Source organism: Centruroides vittatus, unplaced genomic scaffold, assembly GCF_030686945.1.
Source record: "Centruroides vittatus isolate TY-2023 unplaced genomic scaffold, ASM3068694v2 contig_424, whole genome shotgun sequence".
NCBI classification, from domain to species: Eukaryota; Metazoa; Arthropoda; class Arachnida; order Scorpiones; family Buthidae; genus Centruroides; species Centruroides vittatus.
This window is the reverse complement of record NW_027122230.1, coordinates 770443-794009: the sequence shown is the minus strand read 5'-3', so window position 1 is coordinate 794009 and position 23567 is coordinate 770443. Positions and strand designations below refer to the sequence as shown.

Sequence of the window (23567 nt, the reverse complement as noted above, 5' to 3'; positions counted from 1 at the left end):
AATGGTTAAAAATTTAATTGGATTTGAACAGAAGTTTGGTTGGCATAACTTACAGGAATATTTTTCAAACTGGGATGTCATGCAACTTTGTTGTATTGCAATAGAATTGGTGCTGATCCAAAAAGAAAGAAGTGATTCTTGTGCTTGCTGACACGGAGAGACAATCCACAAGAAGAAAGCAATTCATGACAATTGCTTTGTTCTTGTTTTTTGCTTGTTTTTGGTGCCTATTTTCCATTAGGCACAACATGCAATGCTATTTTTTATTATTAACTCCACTAAATTCTGTTAAATGTGCTCAATTATGTTGGGGAGCACAGATGTCTTTTTGTCTCCACTCTATCGAAAATGAAGTTGTGGACCCCTATTTTTTACATTTAAATTGACCCTTGTTATATTTTTGGATTCCTTGTCACAATTAAGAAAAAATGGTAAAGTTTTAGCAAAATTGGCCCATCAAATTTTGAGAACTCTGTTCTATAAGTCTGTAGATGTGCTAGCAACCTTGGGATATTGTCTGACAAAGATTTCTGCGATATTGCTTTGTTGCACATGCTTGTGCTTCGATCTTACATCTTGAAAATGAAGTTGTGGACACCTACTTTTTATTACATTTTTGGATTCCTCATTGAAATTAATGAAAAATGGCAAAGTTTTATCAAAATTGACCAATTAAATTTTGAAATTAAATGCAATTTTATAAGTCATATAGAAGAGGCTTTGCTAACATTCTACCTCAATTATGAAATTTCAGAAAGATCTCCATGCACTTGCAAGAGTGTCGTTGTCTTTAAAGTTTGTTGCTGTTTTTGTATAATTGCTTTTGTAAATTTCTCGCTGTTTCAGGTATGTAAGCTGTATAAAACAAAGGTTTTACCTTTGTTTTATTCCTTATGTGATGAATGAGTTGTGCATCATCAAATAGCACTTTTACTTGGTCATTCAGTGCATATGAGGCTAAAGCAGAAAGCCCTTTGTTAATGGAGACTTGATGTTCTTTTCTTCTGTTGAATGACTGGCTGGTCACTCCTCTATGTTCTAACGTTTGGTTTAATTCTGGTATTGTCAACTGGAATGGTATATACTTTTAGTAGAATATCTTTATTCACACCTTCCTTATCATTTATGAGTAGGAACTAGATGTTTGGTATGCTATTTTGATATTTAATGTTTTTGCTATTTGTTTATAGGTGTTATTGTTATATGTAATTGCCTTGCATGATATAGATTTCTATTAGGAAGTAGAAAATTGATACCAAAAAAATCTTGGATGACGGGAAATACTACAGTTAACATCTAACAGAAATAGGCTGAAGAAAGATAACAACATAGAAAGATGAAGAAGAATAGAAAATAAAATACCTGATGAGTGCAGAATACAAAAAGAGATATGAATGGAGGAAAGATCTAAGGGAATTGAAGAGGATTTAAGGAGGGGATCAACAAGACAGAGCATACCATAAGATCAAACAGCTCCTATACACAATAAGATTGAGACCAACTATAATCAAAGACAAAGAAGGCAAAATTTTAATAAGCAATGAAGAACTCAGTGACAGATGGAAAAAGTATATGGAGAAATTATATAATGATGAAATTACAGACATTGAAAATGAAAATATAATTGATAGAGAAATTTAGGCCCATCAATATTAGGAGAAAAATATAACTAAGGACTTTGAAAATGGAGCTTGGAGAAGGCAAGAGGAATAGATAACATACCTAAAGAGCTTTTAAAAAATATAGGAGTAGATAAGAAAAAACAATTATATAAAGTAGTTAAATTCTTTTATATAACATACTGAACAATTTTACAATATGCAGAACTATCATCTTTCCAAAAAAGGGAAATGTTATAATTACACAATATCTGTTTTATTGCACACAAAAATTCTACTGTACATAGTAAAAGACAGAATACAAAGTAAAATGTACAATTATTTGGAAAATCAGTTTGGTTTCTAGGCAGTATAGGTATGAGAGAAATTATTTATTGTGACATTGTCACAATGCTTGGCTGCAATTTTTAATTAATTTAATTTAAAATATATTCTCTTCACCTCAAATTATTAGTAGTGTCTTGCCCCTGTACATCATACTTTTCCTTTAACAATAGAGTTGTGCTGGTCATCTATTAACTGCATTCCGGGAAAAATTTTTGAATTGAAATAACGTAACTTTGATTTGCATTGGACATTTGTATATAGTTAATCAGACCTTCCTGTCTCTAAGGTTTCCATATCTGATCTCAGATTTTATCTGAAAATGAGTTCTCTAGATTAAGAAAGAACAGATGGACTGATAACAATGGGAATTTATAGGTCTACAATTTTTTCAAATTGTAGCCCAACTATCTTTGCATTGTGAATGATTCTGGAAAGAAGATTAGAAATGAACAGAAAAGCATATTTGACATTCATAGATCTAGAGAAGACATTTGATATAGTGAAATGGGATATGCTGTTTAAAACTACAAAGAAGTCAAACTTAGATTATAGGAGTAAAAGGGTAATTTACCAGTTACACAAGAACCAGCATACCTATATAAATAGGAATGGGGTGGAGAGAGAAGCCAAGGTGAAGAAGAGTGTAGGACAGGGCTGCTCACTTTCTCCTCGTTTGTTTAATATGTACATTGTAGAGATACAAAAAATGAAGAGATGTAATGATAAATGGAAAAAGATATACTACATTAGATTTGCTGATGATACAGTAACAATGAATAATTCAGGAAGAGAAATGAATCATATGCTTAGTATATTGTATGAGATCCTATATCATTGAGGTTTAAAGATTAAGAAAACAAAGATAATGGTAGTAGAAATGAACACTGGGAAGACAAAATCTAAATTAGGGTTGACAGAAAGGAGATGGAATAAGTAAGAAATTTTACTTTTATAAGGAATGAAATCACAGAAAATAATAATGTACAAAAGAGATAAAAGGATAGGGCTCATGAAGTAAGTATGGAACATCTAACTATGGAAGCAAAGAAAATATTTATGCATTTTGCTGTATTGAAGTGAATACTGGACACTAGGAAAGCACCCACATGGAGGTAGCAGAAATATGAATATGGAGGAGAGTATACAAAACAAGCTGGATCAAATGGAAAACAAATGAAACAATTCTGAGGGAAGTGACAGAACAAAGAAAGTTAATACAAAAAAATTAATACATTTTAAGACTATACAATAATGAGTCTTTCGATGTCCTTTCTCACACCACAGGAAAATAACCGGTCTTATGGTGGAGTCAACCTTTTATTAGAGGCTGCTCATATCAAAAATTAATATAGGAAATAAGGAAAAGGAAAATTAAATTTATAGGCACAATAATTTCCTAGAAACTATCCTTGAAGGAAAAAATGTTTGGAAAGAAAGGAAGAAGACCAATGGAAAACATCTGGAAGAGGTTGATGCTACAATGGGATTTTGAGATTACAGTCAAACCTGTTTTTATGCGCTGCTTTTTATGTGCGACAGAAAGGGATAATTGCAGATATACTGTCTATGTAATCATTAATAGTATGGTAACAAAGCCACAAAATAACCAGTTGCACTTTTTAACCTGAAGATGGAGACTTAAGATCACTGAAAACATTTATTCAACATTTTACTTTACAGCTGGAGTTTCGATGCATTATGTAAGTTTTTGTGCTTTTTAAGTTGCAAAAAACTGTCAATAGTGAGAAATCAATACCAATATTTACAATTATCCTACTCGAACTATATTTGCTATTGATTCTAAATTTTTAATTTTACAAAAAACTTTAAGTTAAAACCAAGTAGAAAAACTACTCTTTAAAATCCGACTTCGAGTGAGTTAAAAACAAATAAACGGAAACGAAAAGATGTTATACTTTTTTCATAACTTTATTGGTACTATTCCCCAAATGCATTTCGCCAAGCCTCATCAGTGGGTAAGTAGGTTCCGACAATCTCCGTTCCTTTTATGCTGGGTGATGTTTTCCCAGCATGCATCTATCTGCATACCGTCATTCAGGTTGATCAAATTTGCATATTCTTTTATACAAAAATGTTCTATTATTCTACGTTTTATACAATTTTCTTCTTTATACAATATTTTTATATTATTTCTATCGATATTACATAAATTATTTTTATAGTGTAGATACCACGGCGATTCTTCTCTTTTTAATCTTATTGCTGCCTCATGTTCTTTTAAACGTACTTCTAACTTCCTTCCGGTCTCCCCGACGTAAGATTTCGTTTGTGGACAAGTACAAGACAATTTATAAATCACACCTGCAACATCAAGTTTGTTTAACGTATTGGCATCATCTTTGTTTATAACATTAATTATATTTAACAATCTGTTTTTTTGTTTTGCCACAATACATATAGAATACTGTTTGAAAATTAATTTATATCTTTCATAAAGTTTATGTACATACGGAAATTTAACATATATAATATTTTCATTATGATTTTTTACGTTGTATCTGTAATCTACAAACTGATTGTACCACTTACATAATAAATTCTTTGGATAATCATTCAATAAATATTTTTTAAAAAGTTGTTTTATTTCTTTATCTATATCTTCTTGTAAGGATGTCCTGTTCACTATTTTTTTAAGGTCCATAGTAAAGACGTTTTTCTTAGTTTCTACGGGACAGTATGATTTGTAATTAATAGTCTTTTTTGTATTACATAATTTTTCGTACTTACGGAATAGCAGTCGGTTTTCCTTTCTTAATATAGTAATATCCAAGTAATTTAGTTCCTGATTTTGTTCTTCTTCACTGGTGAACTCTAAGTTGTTACTCAAACTGTTTGCATAGTTTTCGATATCTTGGGATGAAGTTATTTTTGAGTCATATATAATTAATATATCATCAACGTAACGTGCGTAGAAATTTATACCTGGAGCCTGTGATATATTTTCATCAATCGGTATCATGCAAATATCAGCCAGTTTTGGTCCGACAACCGATCCCATCGAGATTCCGTTCTTTTGTCGGTAAAAGTCTGTGTAAATTTTAAAATAATTATTTTTAAATATAAATTCAATAAAAATTAAAATATGTTCAGGTATATTATATCTGTTTAAAGTTTCTTTAATCATTTCTAGCGTTATTGATGGATACATGGATTTGATGTCTAAGCTCATAAGACAATGACTTTTTTTAATTTTACCTTTTAGTAGTCCATTAATTAATTCATCTGTGTTTTTTATGCTATATGGTGATCTGTCGATTTTCTGCAAGTAAAATTTCAAGTAATATTCAAGGTTATACAAAACTGTTTTTTTAAAATCCACCAATGGTCGACATATATTACCAGGTTTATGAGTCTTAATTCTTAGATTTAACTTTGGATATCGTATATTATTAAAGTCTAGTATCTTTTTTACCTGGTGACTTGGGACTTCCTGCTTATATTTCTTCATTAGTTTTGTAAGATTTTTCTTTATTTCCTTTAACGGATCTATTGGCAACTGTTCATATTCGTTAGACGTGACTATTTCATTTTTCTTAAATTGCAATTCTTCTTTTGTTAATATAACAAGTTGATGCGATTTATCTGCCTTTACTATGGAAAGGTTATGTTTCTTGAAGAACTTAATTAATCTTTCTGATTTTTTAATTATTTTATTTGCTTTTTTATCAGTTATATAACTATTTTTACCTCTGTACTTGCCCAAGTCCTTACTTAAGTTGGCTCGTAGCTGTGCTTTTTCCTCATTGGATCCGGATATTTTCCGTATAGCACTCTCAACTTCTGCTACTACCGGGTAAGGTTTAGCGTACATTGGTAAGTTCATATTAATTCCCCAGGACAACAGTCTCATAAAATCTCGTGGTATATCTACAGAAGTAAGAAGAACATACACCGGTAACCTTCCGTTTACCTGAGCCTATACGTTCTAGCATTCAACTGGGTGATGTCAAGAAAATAGAAAAAATGATTATAAAGTCAGCAATCAAGATAAAAGGTAAAAAAATATTTTTATTAAAGAAAAAATTAAAAGAGATGAAGAAAATATCTAGCGGAAATAGAGTAACTGCCAATAACTTAGACTCTTATTTAATAAATAAAAATAAGAAATTGAAAAGTAAATTTGAGTATCCTACTGAACTAGAAAAACAAAATTGGTTGAATAAATTGGTAATTAATCTTACTTCTGTAGATATACCACGAGATTTTATGAGACTGTTGTCCTGGGGAATTAATATGAACTTACCAATGTACGCTAAACCTTACCCGGTAGTAGCAGAAGTTGAGAGTGCTATACGGAAAATATCCGGATCCAATGAGGAAAAAGCACAGCTACGAGCCAACTTAAGTAAGGACTTGGGCAAGTACAGAGGTAAAAATAGTTATATAACTGATAAAAAAGCAAATAAAATAATTAAAAAATCAGAAAGATTAATTAAGTTCTTCAAGAAACATAACCTTTCCATAGTAAAGGCAGATAAATCGCATCAACTTGTTATATTAACAAAAGAAGAATTGCAATTTAAGAAAAATGAAATAGTCACGTCTAACGAATATGAACAGTTGCCAATAGATCCGTTAAAGGAAATAAAGAAAAATCTTACAAAACTAATGAAGAAATATAAGCAGGAAGTCCCAAGTCACCAGGTAAAAAAGATACTAGACTTTAATAATATACGATATCCAAAGTTAAATCTAAGAATTAAGACTCATAAACCTGGTAATATATGTCGACCATTGGTGGATTTTAAAAAAACAGTTTTGTATAACCTTGAATATTACTTGAAATTTTACTTGCAGAAAATCGACAGATCACCATATAGCATAAAAAACACAGATGAATTAATTAATGGACTACTAAAAGGTAAAATTAAAAAAAGTCATTGTCTTATGAGCTTAGACATCAAATCCATGTATCCATCAATAACGCTAGAAATGATTAAAGAAACTTTAAACAGATATAATATACCTGAACATATTTTAATTTTTATTGAATTTATATTTAAAAATAATTATTTTAAAATTTACACAGACTTTTACCGACAAAAGAACGGAATCTCGATGGGATCGGTTGTCGGACCAAAACTGGCTGATATTTGCATGATACCGATTGATGAAAATATATCACAGGCTCCAGGTATAAATTTCTACGCACGTTACGTTGATGATATATTAATTATATATGACTCAAAAATAACTTCATCCCAAGATATCGAAAACTATGCAAACAGTTTGAGTAACAACTTAGAGTTCACCAGTGAAGAAGAACAAAATCAGGAACTAAATTACTTGGATATTACTATATTAAGAAAGGAAAACCGACTGCTATTCCGTAAGTACGAAAAATTATGTAATACAAAAAAGACTATTAATTACAAATCATACTGTCCCGTAGAAACTAAGAAAAACGTCTTTACTATGGACCTTAAAAAAATAGTGAACAGGACATCCTTACAAGAAGATATAGATAAAGAAATAAAACAACTTTTTAAAAAATATTTATTGAATGATTATCCAAAGAATTTATTATGTAAGTGGTACAATCAGTTTGTAGATTACAGATACAACGTAAAAAATCATAATGAAAATATTATATATGTTAAATTTCCGTATGTACATAAACTTTATGAAAGATATAAATTAATTTTCAAACAGTATTCTATATGTATTGTGGCAAAACAAAAAAACAGATTGTTAAATATAATTAATGTTATAAACAAAGATGATGCCAATACGTTAAACAAACTTGATGTTGCAGGTGTGATTTATAAATTGTCTTGTACTTGTCCACAAACGAAATCTTACGTCGGGGAGACCGGAAGGAAGTTAGAAGTACGTTTAAAAGAACATGAGGCAGCAATAAGATTAAAAAGAGAAGAATCGCCGTGGTATCTACACTATAAAAATAATTTATGTAATATCGATAGAAATAATATAAAAATATTGTATAAAGAAGAAAATTGTATAAAACGTAGAATAATAGAACATTTTTGTATAAAAGAATATGCAAATTTGATCAACCTGAATGACGGTATGCAGATAGATGCATGCTGGGAAAACATCACCCAGCATAAAAGGAACGGAGATTGTCGGAACCTACTTACCCACTGATGAGGCTTGGCGAAATGCATTTGGGGAATAGTACCAATAAAGTTATGAAAAAAGTATAACATCTTTTCGTTTCCGTTTATTTGTTTTTAACTCACTCGAAGTCGGATTTTAAAGAGTAGTTTTTCTACTTGGTTTTAACTTAAAGTTTTTTTAAAATAAAACCAATATTTACAATTATCCTACTCGAACTATATTTGCTATTGATTCTAAATTTTTAATTTTACATGCAAGCTGTATATTTTCTAAATATAGTATTCTACTACTGTATACTAATCTATCTGTTGTTTGTGCATGTAACTGCAATTAAAGCTGTAGCTGTCTATATTACTAGTATAAATAATTCTGAATTATCAAGCAAATTTTTCTTAAAATTTATTCTATAAATATCTGTTGTTAAACTTGTTGAGCTATAAAATATGTAGGTGTTTGTTTGTTTTGTTTTTTTTTGCATATGTAGTCTTTGTTGACCATTACTAACTATTCAATATTATATAGTAATAATTGGCTGGTAATGATGGGTTATTATTTAACAACTTGTTATTTTTAAACTGTTATTTTGAAAAAACAATAACAGATTATTATTTAAAAATAAAAATAACAGTCAGTACAAAGTATGTCACATGTTGTACATTAGTGTATAACAACTAAGAACAGTTGGAACAGTAAATTGTAGAAAAAGACTTGATGATATGTTAGGCTTTTACCTGCCAACTTGGGGAATCTGGGTTTGTTCTGGATTGGAAATATAGTAGTTTTAATGGACACTCTGTCCTAAATTTGTCTGGCCTTGTCTCATTCATCTGATTAGCCACTTCCATTGTGGGCTTTGTTAAACCTATGATGGGCATAATTACTATAAAATAGATTACTAGGATGATTCCATAAATTACACGACATTATTTTTATGAGTTATTCTTCACTCCCTTGTGATGCACCGTAATGCTACTCACTAGACCTTTATAAAGATAATGCTATAAGAACAACATGTTCCTGTTGCTAGAGTTTCTGATACAAAAACTTGATCGTAAACAGAGTACATTCCTTAATAATACCTATACCTTACAAACTAATTTTCTGTAACAAGAATTCCAACTTTATACACGTGGCTCAATGTTAAAAAGTTGAATTATTCACACATGGGTTTATTCAACATTTTTAAAGCTTTAGTTGTAACATTTACCTATTGTATTTTTCCAATAGGCATGCAACAACTTGATTTTGACAAGATTTTATTTGTCTTGTTTTTATCCAGCTTTAAAACATGAGCATGTGTGAGTCACTAATTTTAGTTGGCTAGGTAATTTACATTGCACAGACAGGAAGAAAATTTGTCAGTTATCTTGATGCTGTTGCTATTCATAGGGCAAGATAATTTATAATAAACACACTCAAATCATTTGATTTTAATTAACAATTGGGTTATGGAGTTATTGTTTACAAAAATATTTCTTACTTTATCTTGATCTTTATCTTGAAATCATCAAAATCTTTATTCTATTTAACTTGAGTTAAATAGAATAAAGATTTTAATGATTTCATAGCATATTGTTAATGTTAAAATCACATCTATATATTCCTAAAAGTATGTTTAAATTGACTACGAGAATAATTATTACGTATAGTAAGAATTATTTTCATAAAATGTGTGATTACTTTATTGAAATATCCATTTTTATTATTATTATGTGAATTATCCATTTTTTAGTCTCTTCTCTTATGCTGATTATAACTGTGCATTAATTGAAAGACTAAAAAAGTAAATGAAAATGTAAGTTCATATTTACATATAAAATTTACCAAATAAATTAAAAGATTTGAAGTACTGTGAAAAGTACTGTACAACATGTATTGCTTACAGGAAAAATTTTCACATGCTTTCCAAAAGGTTAACAGTGTTGTAACAATGTTACTTCTTATTCATTTGCAAGAAATTTCCTGCAGATGAAATTTAAAACGATTTCATAAATAAGAAGTTCTTTGATCTTGGTTGCTTGCTATTCTCTTTACTATATGTATTTTCTTAGCATAAGGTTGCTGTTGAGAACAAATCACACAGAACACTTTTAGATGAAAAAGGTTGGTTTATTGATAGGAATGGATATGCATTTCTGTTATAATAGGACTGAAGAGGGGCATTAAGTCCGAAATGCATATTTGTTCCTATCAATAAACCAACCTTTTTCCACTAAAAATGTTCCTGTGTGATTTGTTCTCAACAGCAACCTTATGCTAAGAAAATACATCAGGCCTGCCAACCCAAATTGTTTTGCGGCCCACTTTGATCACACGTAATATTACGGTGGGCCACAATTTAGGCAAACATGCTTTTAAAAAAGTAAAACAAATACAAAATGAATAAGATTTTATTGTTATACAAGAGTTTGTACTCGCACTTGTGCATTATAACAATGACACATGCAAATTTTCATTTATTTAATTGTTTTGTTATACACATAATGGGAAACAAAAGTTTTAATAGATATGTAATATCGCTCAGTGGGCCGTACAATTTAACATGACGGGCCGCGGGTTGGCCAGGCCTGAAATACATAAAGGAGTTCTTTGTTATTTTGAAATTATTAATAAATGTTATTTTACTTGTACTGTACTATTTGAAATCTGTTTATTTCAGATTTACTAATTTATTTTGAAATCAATATTTACACATCTCTGAGAATTAAAAAAAAAAACAATTTCTGATTATAATAGGTATCCCAGTTTAGCCAAATTAGTAAAATCAGCATTGACCCTCTCTCATGGCAATGCTGATGTGGAACAGGGATTTTCAATTTTACGCTGGGCACTTGCTCCTGATAGAACATCAATGTTGAAAAGAATGCTTAATTTACTTTTGATTGTTAAAGAGGGACTAAACGTTATGACCACATCTTGTACCTATTACAAAGGACCTACTGAAATTAGCTGCCTTGACATACAGAAATTATCATGATCAGTTGGAAAATGAAAAGAAGTTAAAAGAACAAAAGAAACAGAAAAAAACAGCAGAAGAGGAAGCACAAACATTTTGAAGAACAACAAAGAAAGTTGTTTGTAACTAGAAGATTATGGCAATGTAGCAGTTTAAAACCAGAAAAAAAGTAGAAGAAAGTGAAATACATGCGACAAGTCCAGTTTTGTTAGAAGCAGCAAACAAAAACTGGAGAGAGCTATTAACAGCAAGAACATGAATGAAATATGGGCAGCATATGTGATGCTTGTTAATGTTAAAAGTGTTCAAAAGCAAGAGGAAGCAAAAATGAAGGAAGCTGAAAACATCCAGAATAATCTTAATAAACAAACATCATCTTTCATGACTGATTATTTACAGAAGCTAAAGCATTTTTTAAATATTCATGGTTTACCAGAAATACAGTAGCCCCTTGTTGTAGCCACTTTCTCTTTGTGTTGTCGGGAGACAAAGAAAAAGTGCACTATACCTGGTGTCATGATATAACTGAGTAATAAAAATTCTGGGCTTTTACTAAACAGATTATTCATGTTATGGAATTTCTCCTCTCTATTCTTTCATTGGCAAATGTTTCTGATATAAAATAAGCTTAGTTTTGCAATACTGAACTTTATTCATTGCTATATTGTATTAATTGATGTCTACATAAACATTGACACCACAAATGTCCATTTAGCATTATTGTTTCTTTAACAATGACATTTAAAGACAAATACTAATGATATCAAAACAAAATGTGAGAACCGGGATTTGTTTAATTAATTTAGCAGGGAAAATGCATTAAATTTTTATAAGTTGTTTATTTGAAGGAAAGTTTTATTCATCACTTTTGGAAAAAAAGGAAATCAACTTCCTTTCTCACATGGCCTTATCTATAATTCAGATGGCCATTTGTCTGTTTGCTTTCTCTGCACCCATCACATATCCTGTGTGGGCCTGGACACTATTGGTCAGAGAAGGGGTTAAAAGGGAGATTTTCCTGCTATTCGGGGTAGTTCACCCAGAGAAATAATTGCCACATAACTCCTGGCAGTCCTCGATATTTCATAGATGCCATAGCAGGCAGTCCACAATGAAAGGAATTTGCCACATGAACTACGGTCGGCTGCCGTAAAGAAAAGTCCCCTCTGACATATTTTAACTTTATGTGCTCACAAGAGAAGATTATCTGATAAGATCCGAATTACCATTTTATCATTTGAATATTAATTTCATGTGATTATGGGTTTATTTTCTATCATAGGTATATAGAAATATAGCTGTGATAATCGCTTCACATTACAAAGTTAAAATGAATATTAATATTATAGCCATTTCTAGCCCAATTAATATTCGGCTTTAGTTGGATGATAGAATATTTATTCATTTATTTTATATAAATTTTATGGTAGAAGTATTGATAAGATACACTCTATTTTTTAGTATTCTAATTTCAGAGACTTTTTTTCTGCTATTGCAATTAATAATTTGTAAACATAAAAATAGTAGTATATAATAATAAAATTTAATTTAATGTACTGACTTATAATAGAATATAATTATTCTTTTAAAGAAAGAAATGAGTTAGTTTTATACTCTCAAATAATTTTTTCTTCTTTCAGTAGAATGCCGACATGTCAGTTTTTCTCGACAGTCAGTAGAAATTACTCCACAAAAGGAAAATTATTATACAGGAGATGAAATGTTAGCAAAATCTTTACCCTTCAAACTTCAAAATAATAATAAACTGATTGAAGATGACTATTATCCAAAGCAAGATGTGCCAAATTATACTATTTTGCATCCTAATTTGATTCCAAATCAGTATAAATTAGTTGTTGTAAGTATTAATTATAGAAGTTGTTTAATTTATAAAAATGTATCTTTATTTTCATTTTACAGATTACTTAGATAATTTATCTCGATTAATTAGAATTATATCTTCATTATGTTTATTTTCCAAAGTCAATAAATAAATGTATATATCAGGTAACCAAAAAAGTTCTGTTATTTTTTGTGAAACTACAAAGTTTAAAGAATGTTACATGCAATACACAATGGATGGCACTAAAATTCCAGCAATATGTTAATCAAGATTTAATGCCGACTCATCTTATATAAAGAAAAGCAGAAAGGTTATCTTTTAATATTATAAAAATTGACCTGAAGTTAAGTACTCCAAACTCTACAATTTGTGCTTGTATGTTGTACAAGTTTAAACTTGGAACAAATGCTGTGCAAATGGCTCAAAAAATATGCCAAGCTTTCGGACAAGGTTCTGTCAGCACTCGCACTACCCAAAGGTGGTTTAGAAAAGTTTCTTCTGGCGATGAGTCGCTTAAAGATGCGTCACAAGAAGGGCGGCCATATGTCATTAATGACGATGAATTACAGGCTGCAATCGAAGAAGATTCTGCTCAAACTTGTCAGATGTTAGCACAAATGTTTCTTTGTAAATGACAGTTTCATCATTTATGGAGAAACATCTGACAAGATGTTTCTCCGTAAATGATGAAACTGTCTGTTTACATTTGCATAGTCTTGGGAAAGTTTACAAGCTCAGCAAATGGATACCTCATCAATTGACATCTGCCTATATTGTGTGTATGGTGGACTGCAAATGGAATTGTTCACTATGAACTTATACCATCTGGCTAGACTATTACTGTTAATGTCTACAGGGACCAACTCCATTGAGTTCATCAATCACTTTTGAAAAAACAGCCAGCTTTAGTGAACCGTAAAGGCATTCTTTTCCTACACGATAATGCTATAGACCTCATGTACGCGCGTGTGACCTCTAACACAATTCAGACCCTTGGATGGGAACCTCTTTTGCACCCTCCTTATTCCCCTGACATTAGCCCTTCTGACTATCACCTGTTTTTAAGCCTAGATAATCATCTGTGAAATCGACAGTTCAGAAATAGAAAGGCTATGGAAACGGAGTTAGAGAAGTGTTTCAACTCTAAAGATCGTGACTTTTATACAAATGGAATTTATAAGCTTGTTTCCTGTTAGGAAAAGGTTATTGAATGTGAGGGTGGTTATTTTGATGAATAAATGGTGTTATTTCCTATACATTTTTATGTTTGTTTTCTTTCAACAAAAAAACGACATAACTTTTTTGGTTACACGATATTTCAAAAGATTATAAAATTAGATCTTTTTCAAAACTTAATTTAATTTTAAATTACATGTAGACATATAAAGTTTTGCTTAATTTCAATAAAGAAATTTTATAAATGTGATGTTTATTTTGAAATATTTGTTAAATAAAGCTGTTATTTTCTTCAATAGATGTTTTACTTAATATGTTAGAGACTGATGTATTGATTTAAATTAACTACCAGAGATCAATATAACAATCCCATATAATTGTGTTTACACTTATAATAATTGTTAAAAAATCCTATTTGTAGCAAGCATATTTTGTTAAATTTTTTTTTAATGAAATATTTTTATTATCTTTTCATTAATATCACAATATTTTATTTATAAAAATATTTTGTTTTTAGTTTATTCACCAATTAATCTTTTATGTTTAAATTATACAATCAAGAAGTTGTAATTTTTCTGTCTTTTTTTTTAACAAGAAATTTGGCTATTTTGTTTATAGTTTTTATACATATGAAATATTAAAAATGTTATAGTTCTGTCTTTTTCAAATGTACACTGCTTTTCAAAGAGTGCTATATACCTTCAAAGGATTAAAAATTTAATTTCATGCCTTAGAAAAATTTGTTTGATTTGATGGTTAAACATAAGAATATTGTAATAAAAAAAGTAGGGTTTCTCAAACGGGATCCCGGTTGTTTTTTTAACCCCTGGAAATTTTCTCATCCCAGGAAATCTTGCAAATTTCTTAAAAGTTCACTTTTTTCTTATTTTGTGTTAAGGTTGAAGAAATTTTACAAATAGAAAGTATAATTAACTCATAAACTGTCAGAATACATTTGTATTTATTAATTTTAAACCTACTTATTATTATTTTTTTAATTTTTGCTCATTATGGCATGTCACAGATTGTCAATAATCAATATGTAGCCTATTTGTGACAGGACTGAAAATTCTTTACTTGTCAGAACCTGTAATATCTGGAATAATTGTGCTTATGCTGTCTTAATTTTTAACCATGCCCAGTATGCTTCAATAACTGCATAACACCAGGTTGTGCAAATTGGGCAAGGATACAAACGAGTACAAAGTCTGCATGAAGTTTTTCTTCATAAAGCGATGGAATCGGAATATAGTCAGAGTATGTTCCAGTTCAACAAGCGTGGAAGTATTATTTACAATGCCACAAAGCATAACTATAATTTCTGATGTGTAATTAGGCATTTAGCTTTAGGCATTGTGAAGGAAACAGTTTTCCTTATCAAACATCGTTTATATGTTAAAACATCAGGTTAACTTTTACAACACCATATATTATATTACTAATGAATATATTTATAGCTTTATTTAAAAAATAATTTTTCATATGTTGTAATATGTAATGATCTTTGTATTGAACATTAGTTAAATGTTTAAAAAATTAGAACACAGCTATGTTTGAAAGCTAAAACTTTTCAAAAGATAGAGCTGCTTTTTCTGTTTTGTGCATTTTTCCTGACAAAGGCCTCTGAAAGATAGCCGAAAACATTTAAGCATTAAAGTTACTTGTTCATTTACTGCTGGAATTAGCATTTAGGTGTGAATTTTGTTGGTTTAGTATATAGTTCCAGTTTATGTGTGCTAGTTTTTATGTCTGGTTTGAAATGCATATGGGAGTAATAAAAAGTGTAACGAAAATAACCTAGAAGTTTTTTCTTTCTTCCATACTAAAAGTGTAATAAGTCCTGATAAGGAAAAGGCCCATGTAAGCAAAGAGTATTTTAAAAAGAATCACATAAACTCCCCCTAAAACACCGGATTGTAAATAATTCTTCACCCAAAAACCTAATAACCGGTGCCAGTCCACTTAAATTATATGGCAAACGTTTTCGGACACTTCACTGCACCCTTCCTCAAGCCTTCACTGCGCCCTTCCCCAATTAAAAAGTTAAAAAATTTTTTAATTTTTTGATTTTTAAATTTTATTCGGTTGGCACTTGCGTAACGGAAATATGACTTCGTTTGTTCGAAAATTCATTGTAAGAAGATTAGAAGGCTTGAGGAAGGGCGCAGTGAAGTGTCCGAAAACGTTTGCCATATAATTTAAGTGGACTGGCACCGGTTATTAGGTTTTTGGGTGAAGAATTAAAAAGAATCAAATCAATTAAGGACAAGAAGCTAACTTTACAAATTATAGTTCAGTGTTCTCTTCATACCCTTTTTGCAAGTACACCCTGCCTGATGATTTTTCTGACTAAAGAATTTTGTGAGAAATATATATATGTGCACATGCAGACACATGCACACATACACAAGGTATGACTTTTTATTTATTTTTTTTTTTGAGTGTAGTTTGATCACAATTTGTAACATGTTTACCAGAACACATTCAAAACTTAAACAAATACGTAACCAACAGATTAATTATCCCCATCTTAAAAACTGGTTAAATGCATTCAAAATCCAAAAATCCAGCAGTTTATAACCTTAACTTTTACTTTCTAAATAAAAAGGAACATTTCAGTTTATTTTAAAACAATCATCTTCAGTTTTAAAAAAATTTAAGTGTCGAGTTTAAATTCTATAAGATGCTGTTTGATTGGGTGTTGTATAGTTGACATATCCAAAGCTTCCTAACATTATTGGATTTCATATAGGACTCTCTAGGCCATAGATAGGGTATCAGTCAATAAGAAGTCAATTGCTTCAAAACTTACTTATTTAAACTTATTTAAAAATAACTTGTTTGATTATTCGTTCTGCGTTCCTCGTTTTTTACCGTCTGAAGAAGAACTACCAAGTTCGAAAACGTTAACGGAAATTTTTCGTTTTGCGTCTAACACCGGTAAAAGGTTCCAGAAAGTGTTGTTACTTACTTATTTGTAGTGATGGAATTTTCCACCCAAGCAACTCAGAGGCCACAAGATATAGGCTGATACATACACCACCACTGCATTCTTCAAAATAGAAACGTAGATTGTTTCTATTGTTTTAGATGTTTTAGATGTTTGAAACATGATAGAAAGACTAAACAATATTAATAAAGAAATCTACAGATGGAAGTCTAGTTTAAGAATATGCCAGAATCTTCTCTAAGTCCCTTATGCTTCTATTTGGGATTCAGTCAAAACATCTAAAATGCCGGCAAAAGATAACATTATATGTAGGGCAGACAAGACCAAGAACCTGGTCCTGATGTACAGATTGACATACAGAAAATGGATCCTGAAATTCATTAAAAACATAGAATGCAGTCAGGCACAACCAGAATTTCTACATAAACTGCAAAATTGTGTCATCCATTTTTATTAAGACACCTTTTGGTAAACTTATTACATATGAAGAATCCTTCTATCTCTGCACTGTCAACACTAAGAAATTTTGCATTTGCCAAGGTTCACAAAACAGAAAACCAATTATTCCCTTATTGTTGACAAGTCATCTTTATAAACCTGAGTGGTTGGTAAAGATGACTTGTCAACAAATCTATCAACAACCATCTACATTCATACCACCAAACCATTAAGAATTTCATGGAATGCCTGGAAAAACTAAGTGAATTACAACTAGGGGAGGATACATACATCACTGTATGATACATTGAATTATTATACACTTCTATAAAAATAGAACCCTGTTTTTGTATGTAATGGGTTCAAATAAATATCATAAAGACATTATGGAGCATTCTGAACTATCATGCCATACATCTTCCAGTTTGAAAAGAGGAGTGCTGATGAGAAGCCACCTCTTGGGCACATTGTGCAAGCTCATTATACAACACCTGGAAAATAGTGTCCTACCAGCTTTTGAACCAGTCTTCAGCCTATACACTAGGTACATTGATGATGATCTAATCATATGGACATGCAAACCAGATGCACAGGAGTTCATAAAATTTATCAACAACATTAATTAAGGCTTATGATTATGTCTAGAGCAAGAGCACAATAATAGTGTGGTTTTTCTAGATGGCAATATTACCATCCAAGAAAAAAAATCAAAAACATCTTGTATACTGTAAACTTACATATCATTCATTTTTATCTCAATCATATCACTCATATAAATTGGAAGGTTCAGAGCATTGATAAAAAAGGTCATGCACACATTCATCTAACAGAAACAGGCACATCACCCAAATGGCAATTTAACATGGATATTGACCCAAAGTTATCAGGGAATTAATACAAGAATATTAACATTTATTAACAGGTGCTTCACTTTAGTGTTAAAATGAAGAACTTATTTGTTTCTGGCCCCATACTGTAAGAAAAACAAAGGGAAGTACTGAAATGTTAAGTAACATGACCTTTAAAGCATCAAGGCCCAAATCACAATGTTAATTTTCTCATTGCCCATCTTCCTAGACTTTCTTTTCATGGAACCATTTCACTTCAACCATTTGTGCATGATCTTCTCTTGACTTCAAAATGACATAAACCTGTAATTTGGAAGCTGGTAGCAATCTGCTGAATTCACACTATGACAAAGATATGACAATTTAGTTGTACATATGTTTTTCTTATTTTATATTTTTTCACAATTTGCTTCACAGTCATGTTTTTTTTTGAACATGACTGTGAAACAAATTGTGAAAAGGTGAAGCAATGATGAGCTTTCAGAATCATAACTTTGGTGTTAAAATCAACAGAGCAGTATTTCTTTGCAGCCATGGTATCACCTTGAGGAAATGGAGGAAACTAACAAATGATTACAGGTAATTGGCTTGAGAGATTGCACTTTGTCAATACTCACAATTTCTATTTTTAGAGAGCTAAGGTAACAGGATGGGGTAATTTTGCTACACTTAATGCTGTACATCATTTTTTCTCAAAAAAGCATTTGTATAAATAAAAGTGAACTCTATCCTGGGTGATTGCAAAAGTAGAACAGGGTTGGAGGAATAATCTATGAATTTAATATGTAGTCACTTTCACACATTTTTACTTTGATAGATTCTTTAGAGAGTCTTGGGATTTTTTCTGAACTAATGAGCATACCAAAGCACCACGTAGCTTTTCTCCCCAAAACAGTTCATGTTTAATACTACAGAACTATCCCATTTTGTTACTCTATCTCTCCTAAAATAGGACAATTAGTATTGCCTAAGTGTAATTTCGTCCGATGGCTTTTTTTAAGTGTAATCTCTTATTGTGCTGACTATACCCAACTAAAGGCAATAAGGCCACATGTTATGGCTGTGACTTGAGCCTGGCAGAATGTACAGCTACAGACCCACCCTCCTTTCCTAAAATGCACATTTTTCATTGTATATCAGTTTGGTTGAACATGGCAGAGAATACTGATTTTCTGTTATAAGACCTGATTTTTCTTTCCATTTCCATATTAGACAAGTTCCACTGTATACAGGTGAATTTACATAGATTTTTGCAGAAAATGTAAGGGGCCAACGAAATTCTTTGTTAATGACAGGGTTTGTTATAGACACGTTTGACTAATAACATTTTTGGAGGAGAAACTTTATCTCAGTATATTAGCTTAGGGAATTGTGCTGGAATAAGGGTGTTTAATAGAGTAATGTATTTAAATCCTGTGTTTAAATTATTGATAAAGAGAATGTTTCATAAAATAAAATAATCAACCATTCCAACTTCAGCAAAAATTCTTTAATCCTAAAAACGTTTTCAAACGCATTAAGCGTCCATCTTCAGTTACATCTTTAAATTAAATATAAAATTCGAACAAATATTACGTAAATTAACGGTACGATTACCATAAATAAATAAATACATAAAAAATAAAAAATAAAAATAAAATAAACAGGATTATCGTAATTTACAAAATTATGCCAATATTTCATAAACAAAAATAAAATAAAAATAAAACAAAAAATAAAAACGAAACAAAAAACCAACGTGCGGTTTAAACCAATCACGGATTATCGCAGTATTTCTTTACAATTGCCTTCATCCGTCATTAAAGATTATCGTACTTCTATGTTTAGCCCAAATCATCGCACAAAGATTTCCAAGCTGTGGAAAGCCCATCAGCGTCCCTATAATTAATGCATTGCGTACTTCTCTGCGCTCTGTGGATTTCCAATTTTTCGAAAAACTTTATTGCGTGTCTCGATCTAGTAGACCTGATGATAGAGGCTTGGTCCCAAAAGACCGTGATGCCTTGCTGCTTAGCGTAACTGGCCAGGACGGTACTATCAACTAATTTTTCCACCGATCGCTTGTGTTCATTAATCCTCTTTTTTAAATTTCTCAAAGTTGCCCCTATATATACTAATTTAGAATCGAACCTATGATCTCTTAATGGTATCGAATAAATTCCTGTTAGTGAGTTATGCTCATACTTCATCTTATCATTCCTTAAAAGCTTGTATATGGTCGGATTACGTTGATAAATAACCTGCAAATTCCTACTCCTGGAAATCCTTTTAACTAACGGCCTAAGAAAAGGAATGTAATCGAGGATCACTTTTTCTCTTGGTTGGTTTCTACTCCTCCCACGTGTTCGGTTATGGTCTTTCTTGATGAGAGCATCTATTTTTTCTGCTCTGTAGCCATGTTGCAAAGCTGTTGTTCGGATGTATTGTAGCTCTTTAATTGTATCTAAAACATCGGTGCAGTGTGTGTGTGTGCTCTCTGTATCCACGAGCGAAATTTGGGACCAAGCCTCTATCAGCAGGTCTACTAGATCGAGACACGCAATAAAGTTTTTCGAAAAACTGGAAATCCACAGAGCGCAGAGAAGTACGCAATGCATTAATTATAGGGACGCTGATGGGCTTTCCACAGCTTGGAAATCTTTGTGCGATGATTTGGGCTAAACATAGAAGTACGATAATCTTTAATGAAGGATGAAGGCAATTGTAAAGAAATACTGCGATAATCCGTGATTGGTTTAAACCGCACGTTGGTTTTTTGTTTCGTTTTTATTTTTTGTTTTATTTTTATTTTATTTTTGTTTATGAAATATTGGCATAATTTTGTAAATTACAATAATCCTGTTTATTTTATTTTTATTTTTTATGTATTTATTTATTTATGGTAATCGTACCGTTAATTTACGTAATATTTGTTCGAATTTAATATTTGTTCGAATTTTATATTTAATTTAAAGATGTAACTGAAGATGGACGCTTAATGCGTTTGAAAACGTTTTTAGGATTAAAGAATTTTTGCTGAAGTTGGAATGGTTGATTATTTTATTTTATATTGTCTCTTCAGTAAGGAAATATAGTTTTATTTATTCAGAGAATGTTTCTTTGTTTCTTTCAATTTTTAAAAATTTTATTCTTTTTATCAATAATTCTCAATGCCTGAAGAAGTTTGCATCGATGCAAGCAAAAGTAGTTGAAGAATAATTAAGTTCTTTTTGTGTTGCATCCTTAAGTATGTTTTAACACCTAATTAAAGTTTTGCATGTCATATTTGATTGTCTGTGTGTGTGAAGACAAGCATTCTAAATTTATATGCTTTATTGTAATATTGTTAATTAAATTGCATAATTTATTACATTATTTGTTTTTATGCTCAAAGTTACATTTATTCTATTTTTTAATTTATAGGTATTTAATAATTCCAAAAGAAATTTAGAAGAAAATGTTATTAATCAGTTAAAAAAGGCATTTTCTATGCAGTTAAATTTCCCACTGAGGAATATTGGAATTGCATTCAAAGATGTAAGTGTTGTGTAATTTAATATATTTATTCATTATAAGAATTAAATGTTCTAACAAAAGAAATTTGCTGTTTACATAAATTTTTGAATAAATTCTTATTATAACATGTTCAGATAGTATGAAATTAAGATTCTGTTTTATCTAAGGGTATGTGATAACAGGTACCACATATTTTTAGCTGTCAATCCTGTCAGTGATACTTTTACATTTCATTGATTTCTTTTTTTTTCTTTTGCTAATACACTTGATAAGAGGAAAAATAAATAGCAGGAACTCATTGAAATCAATGGTTTCATTCAGATAAAATATAGTAGAATCCCACAAACTTGACTTAATATGGATTGAGAAAATAATGAGTTTTATGGCATAGCAATGCTAGTCTAAATAGCAGACTTTTCATAAAGGTTGTGCAAATTGTATACATGTTAATTTAACTATGTATAGGCTAAATAGTAAATGTTTCTGTTTGTAGTTAAATAACATTAATATAAAAAATACTGGCTAATTTTGAGTTAGTGATATTTGTGTCTGTCATTTTGCATAGGCACCTTAGAAAAAGGATTATATTTTTTGTTAACACAAGGAATTGATGATATTATAAAGTATTGCCATTGAAGAATGATAACTTATTTGATTCTAGTATTAAGTTATAGCTATAAAAAATTAATTACATATTATTATTTTTTTTTGTAACACACGATAAGTTTTACAGAAGGACAAGTTATTGAGAGTTGAGTTTCCAGCACTCTACTGTACAATTGATAAGCTCATTTAAAATTTGATGTTCTACACAAAAATCATTGATGCAGCGTTTTCAGGTCTAACTGTTCTCTGGTACCAAGAGGCTCCTCTCACTTGTTTCAACTCTTGAAGGTTTCTTGTAATTTTGCATGCTGGCCGTAGGGTGGCAATTTAGAATTCCTAAGATGGTGCAGATTGTGATTCTGTTCATCCCTGGTACAGATTGTGGCTCTGATCACAACTTGCTGGTAAGCAACCTTAATTTAAAACTAAAAATAACAAAGAAAAAAAGACCCAAAAGAATTTTAAACATGGAGGCACTGAAAAACGTCTCAGTTATATGAAGATATCAAGAAATAATCAAGAACAAACTGAAAGAACATGAAGACAGCAACTATATGACAAATCCAGTGGTTCAATGGCAAATACTGAAATCAGCAATTGTTAATGCAGCTGAGAAAACAATTGGATATAAAAAAAATTGAAAAGAATAAGTCATGGATGACAAATGAAATCTTACAGCTCATGGACAAAAGAAAGAAGTATAAAAATAAAAATCAACAAATGTATATGAATATACACAGATAAATATAGAAAGAAATTGTAAGAGCAAAAGAAAACTGGCTAAAGATTAAATGCAAGGAAATGGAGTTATTGGAGAGAGAGACCATAACTCCAAAGACCTACATAAAAAGATTAGGAAACTATAGGAAAATTTCCACTAAGAACAGGATGTGTAGAAAAAAGAAGATGGCAAAATAACAACAGATTTAGTAGAAATGAAAAAATCATGGGAGGAATATATATGAACACTTTATGAAGACCAAAGGTATTTCGAAGAACCTGAGATAGATGAAGAAGACCCAGACATTATGGTAGAAGAAGTGAGACTTGCAATTAAAAACATGAACGAAGGTAAGGCAACTGGACCAGATGGAATTCCCATTGAACTTATCAAAAATATAGGTGACGAAGAAATAGATGCATTAGCAGACATCTTGAATAACATATACAAAAAAGGGAAGGCACCAAATGAAATGAACTATTCTAT

The 23567-nt window shown here is 30.6% G+C and overlaps 1 protein-coding gene across 2 annotated transcripts in view; it reads left to right on the top strand.

Moving 5' to 3' along the window:
* The window catches only part of LOC136976766 (tyrosine-protein phosphatase non-receptor type 5-like), a 104768-nt gene that overhangs the window by 1267 nt on the left and 79934 nt on the right, over positions 1-23567 (top strand). The window contains exons 2-3 of one of the 2 annotated variants that reach the window (XM_067272127.1): positions 12648-12862; positions 21662-21775. In XM_067272127.1, coding sequence (XP_067128228.1) covers positions 12648-12862; positions 21662-21775 — 329 coding nt within the window. Of the gene's footprint in view, positions 1-12644; positions 12863-21661; positions 21776-23567 lie in introns of both variants that reach the window. The other variant, XM_067272126.1, reaches the window with a different exon arrangement.